Below are 4,739 nucleotides of genomic sequence, written 5' to 3'. Positions count from 1 at the left end.
ACTTTCGCATACAATTAGTAAACCACATTGTTTGACATATGAATTATTATAGTTGTTATTATACCGAGCTAGGACCAAATACAAAGTCTGAGTCTATTTTAATATTTTTAATCAATTTTTAGTATTGAAACTGTTCAAGCAAATTTGGCATGTTATCACATAAGGCTGTGCACCTGATTCAAGGCATAAACGAGAAAAAGGCAAAGTTTCTGATTCATAATGCTTAATTGCTCAGATAATTGTTGTTGATGGATTAATTTCTATATTTTGAAATATGAACTGGTTTCTAGTCTTCCACATAGTCCAGCTAAGAAAACCTATGTTACTGATTAAGAACTAAGAACACTATTCCATTTAATTGTAGCGAAAGAGAGAAAATCCTAATGAACCAGGTTCACCATCCCTTATTCAGAGCTGGACAAGTCTCTGCTGTGTGAATCTTTGATTTCTCTTGTGAAATTTGAACCTTACTTTTTTTTTCTAATTACACAATATCAATTGGTTTACCAAAGGAATGGTTCTTATAATTATGCCAGGGTGATCCATGGGAGTGGTATGAGTGGACCAATTGCTTCTGGAATTTCATTTCTGAAAAACCTTACTGACTTGTAAGCATGTTATTTTGAATTGTAGCCACCAATGCTTGAAAATTCAAAAGTACTTAGGTGTTGTGTTTCAACATGCTTAAAACATGCTTTGCAGGAGAATCAGCGACTTGAAAGGACCAGATTCTTATTTTCCACCACTTAGTAACTTGACAAACTTGCAAACATTGTGAGTTTAATGCTTACATCTTTTTTAGTTTTTCTTTTTATTTTTTATTTTATGAGTTAATAATGCCTAACTAATAAATTCTCTTAGCAATGGGAGAAAGCTAATAGCAATGCCATTTTGATCCTCAATTGTTGAATTGTTTCCAGAGTACTGAGAAGTTGCAATCTTATAGGATCGATTCCAGAATATTTTGGAAATGTAACTACTTTAAACTCATTGTAAGTGATGCTTTATTCTTTTCAATTTTTTTTTGTTGGCAATATGCTTCTAACTTGGAAGTTTCATGCACTGAATGTATTTTTTTGACAAATTTTTGCTGTTTAACTTTGATAAAAAAAATATAATAACGTTCAGAAGAATGACATGAGGTTTGGGGACAAGTGATCTTCACAAAAGCAAAAACAGATAAATTAAAAGCATATTTTTTAATTAATTTTGCCTTTTTTAATTAAAAGCAAAAATAGATAATATGTATGAAGGCTATGCTATAGACTGGAGTCTTCTTGTTCCTGGAGCCGGAAGGCTTGTATCTGGTAATATTTGGTTATTTCTTTTTCTCTATATTTAGCTACATTTTATAAACATGGAATATTGACAATACTCCATTTATTGGGCATACTGCTAGTGTTGAAGATCTGCAAGTTATATTGGGGTTTATGAGACCTCTTAACTATCAAATAGCATATAGTTTATAGATGATGATTGAGCATATATGTGAATGCTTTTTTGGATCTATATAGTCTTTTTGTAATTATATACTGCTTTGTATAATTTTTTCAAGAATTCCATCAGAGCAAAATCTTCCAAGTAAAATGAAGGTATTTAACTATTTATATTTGTAATTATATACTTCTGTAATTGGTATTTTGTGGGAAGTATGAAGGGTTATCGGATTATTTCCAAGACCCTTTATTAACTTAGCTTTCTATTTTCTGCCATTGACTTGAGTTGTCAATTCTTCATATTAAATTGGCATGTGTGATGAGTGTGAATGCTAATTCATATTAAAATCCACACACATATGACATTATATTGGGAATATTGGGGATTTATCAAGCTTCAAGTAACCTTTGCTCCAAGCTATTCTTCTTCTTTCACACAAATCCATCTCTTTTAAGACAGAATTCAATTCAAGAATGGCAGTTACACATGTTGATCTCGAACCAAACACAGGGAAGACATGTTTGATGAGCAGCAAAACTGGTGTATTCCTCGTACTTGTCACAATCCTATTGGGACTCTCCTCCTTCACTCTCTACCTCATAGCAGAAGCCACACGTTCTCAGGTACATAATAATCATATATATTAATCACTTAAATCTCTTAATTAATATATAATTAATGATATGGCAGGTGACATGGATGAACACAAGAAAACAGAATGTGTATACAGAATTTAGTAAACCAAAGCTAGGACTATTCAGTTTACAATTTAGTAATAGTTCCTTTTGTTTAATAAATTGAATGCAGAATTTAGTAAACCAAAGCTAGGACTATTCAGTTTACAATTTGAATGCAGAATCTCAAGGATAGCTTTGATTTTAGATGAAGTGTACTCACTCTGCTGCAGCAGAAAACATCTCTTCTTCCTTTTGATTTTCCTTTTCTGCACTTATACTTTTATGTGGTCAAATTATAAAATTTTCCTTTTCTGCACTTGTACTTTTATGTGGTAGGATCATGGGATTGGATTCATCACTCATTTATGGTGGACTTTAGTACCTTGCGGCCAGTTCTACTACTACTACTTTCTGCACTGTCAAAAAATATTAAAGAATAAAATTGTAAGTTTTATTTATTTTTATATTTAATTATTTATGTATTTTTTTCAAATGAATTATTATGTCTGAAACATTTTTGCATTTGTAACCTGGACAAGTTTCCAAGTAAGTGCACAGTAGGTAGTCTTTGGTTTTTTACTTATTATAATAAGATGTTAGAGTGAGAGAGAAACGGTTTAAGTGTTGAATTGTGAATAAAATAATTTTATTTTTTTAATCCCTTTCCAATAAGAATAACTCAGGAGACACAAGTAGTTATTACTAGTTTAGTTATAAGAGTTAATAAGAATAAATGATTGATAGCGTACAAATTTAATTTTGTTGTATTTGTAAGAATAACTGAGGAAGAAGTAAGAGCTGTTGCAGCTTGTGCAGGGGAGGAAGTATTGATTAGAACTCGTTTTCTAGAGATGAATGCTCCTAGGGACAGTTCATCTGTCAACAAGTGAGTTTGTGTTAGTTAATCTCTATTTAATATGCATGTTTATGATGATTTGTTTTGTTGTAAAAATGCTTGGGAGATTGTAACTTTAGCAAATGTTGCTCAAGATATTTTTGCTTATTTTATTCAATTTTCAAGTGCCCTGATCTTATTTATAATGTTTTTCTTTTAGAATTTTATTAAATTAGCCTTGTTATGTGTAACAATGCTCTGGGTGCTTGATTGTCACCATTATTGGCTTCTTTTCAGGTATTACAACCTTGCTCATGCCAATTTCCTTTTCTGTTACATTTTTGCAGGAGGTTTGTGCTATGAAGTTTAATGTCCTTGTGACTACTTATGAGTTCATCATGTATGATCGATCAAAGCTTTCAAAATTCGATTGGAAATATATCATAATTGATGAAGCACAGAGAATGAAGGATAGGGATTCAGTCCTGGCCCGTGATCTTGATAGGAAAACTCCCAATGTAATAGAACTAACAATATTTCTTAGTTTGATACTTTGTATAGGAGTTATTATTTTTTATTTGTAATACTAAAATATCATATATTATGTTTAATACTGAGTTATATAATATTTTGTCTATGGATTATGATTTTGTTATTGTGAAATTTTAATAAAAAAATTATTTATTTAGCAAGATAAAAATAATAGTAAAAACTGTATTTTTAAAAGATAAAAAAATATCATTTTTATCCGGTAAAAATGGCAGTTAAAAAATGCCATTTTAAACGAAAGGGATGCCATTAAACCCTGGTAAAAACGGCGTTTAGAAATGCCATTTTAAACGAAAAGGATGCCATTAAATACAGGTAAAAACGGCGGTTATAAACGCCATTTTTAACAAGAAGGATGCCATTAAACCCAGGTAAAAACGGCGGTTACAAACGCCATTTTAAACGAGGAGGATGCCATTAAACCCAGGTAAAAATGGCGGTTACAAACCGCCATTTTAACCGCCAAAAAACCGCCGTATTATCCACTGGTTATTACGGCGGTTTTCAGAAAACCGCCGTAATAACCAGAATGGCGCCCAGAATTTCGGCGTTTCTTGGAGGCGCCATTTTCGGCAATAATGGTGGTTGTAACCGCCGTAATTACCTTAAAAAACCGCCATTTTAACCCCTTTTTTTTGTAGTGCCATGGTTAGTTCTAGACCAGATGGTTGGCTATCAAGTGATAATCCCGAACCAAATGCATTCTGGTAAGTCATGCCAACAGTGTATAATATCGGCCCAAGGCATACTAAACTGCCGAATGCAAGGAACATGGTCCATGTGCTTGCCAATGCAAAAACCATAGACAAATCTTCCTACCATTATTGGGGAAAACGCTTGTGAACATTCTAACTACACAACTATCTTGATATACCACTAATTATGTACTAGCTACAAGCAGTCGATAGAAACACATCACATCACACACAACCCAAACTTTCTCAGAGACACAATGAGCCAAAAAGTGGAAATCACCAACTCTATATGGGGGTGGGGGAAATTACCTCTGCATCAGCATATGCTGATTGCCTCCTGATGCTGAATCGAGGATACTTGATAACCGATTTTGAATGGTACCATCTCAGCTTTAACTATTTCCAAGATTGATTTCAATTAAGGAACAGAGAAACAAAACCCCCACAAAATCAGCACAAAAAACAATTTAAAACAATTTTAACTATTGATTTCACGGAGGGCTTTGGCTCCTCTTTCTAACGATTCGGGGTCGAAGCCGGACTTGT

General features: G+C 32.9%; 1 protein-coding gene across 1 annotated transcript; it reads left to right on the top strand.

Annotated features, from left to right (window-relative positions):
* Positions 1-555: 555 nt before the first annotated feature.
* On the top strand, positions 556-3,533 carry LOC107646122 (uncharacterized). Its single transcript, XM_021104210.2, has 6 exons — positions 556-608; positions 703-774; positions 921-972; positions 1,893-2,060; positions 2,451-2,558; positions 3,297-3,533. Exons 1-6 carry the CDS (start codon positions 556-558, stop codon positions 3,531-3,533), a joined length of 690 nt encoding a protein of 229 aa, XP_020959869.2.
* Positions 3,534-4,739: the final 1,206 nt, after the last annotated feature.

The sequence above is a fragment of the Arachis ipaensis genome, chromosome B6, assembly GCF_059453495.1.
Source record: "Arachis ipaensis isolate K30076 ecotype BB chromosome B6, ASM5945349v1, whole genome shotgun sequence".
In the NCBI taxonomy this organism is placed as follows: Eukaryota; Viridiplantae; Streptophyta; class Magnoliopsida; order Fabales; family Fabaceae; genus Arachis; species Arachis ipaensis.
The sequence above is the reverse complement of the archived record's forward strand: the minus strand, read 5'-3'. Positions and strand labels throughout refer to the sequence as shown.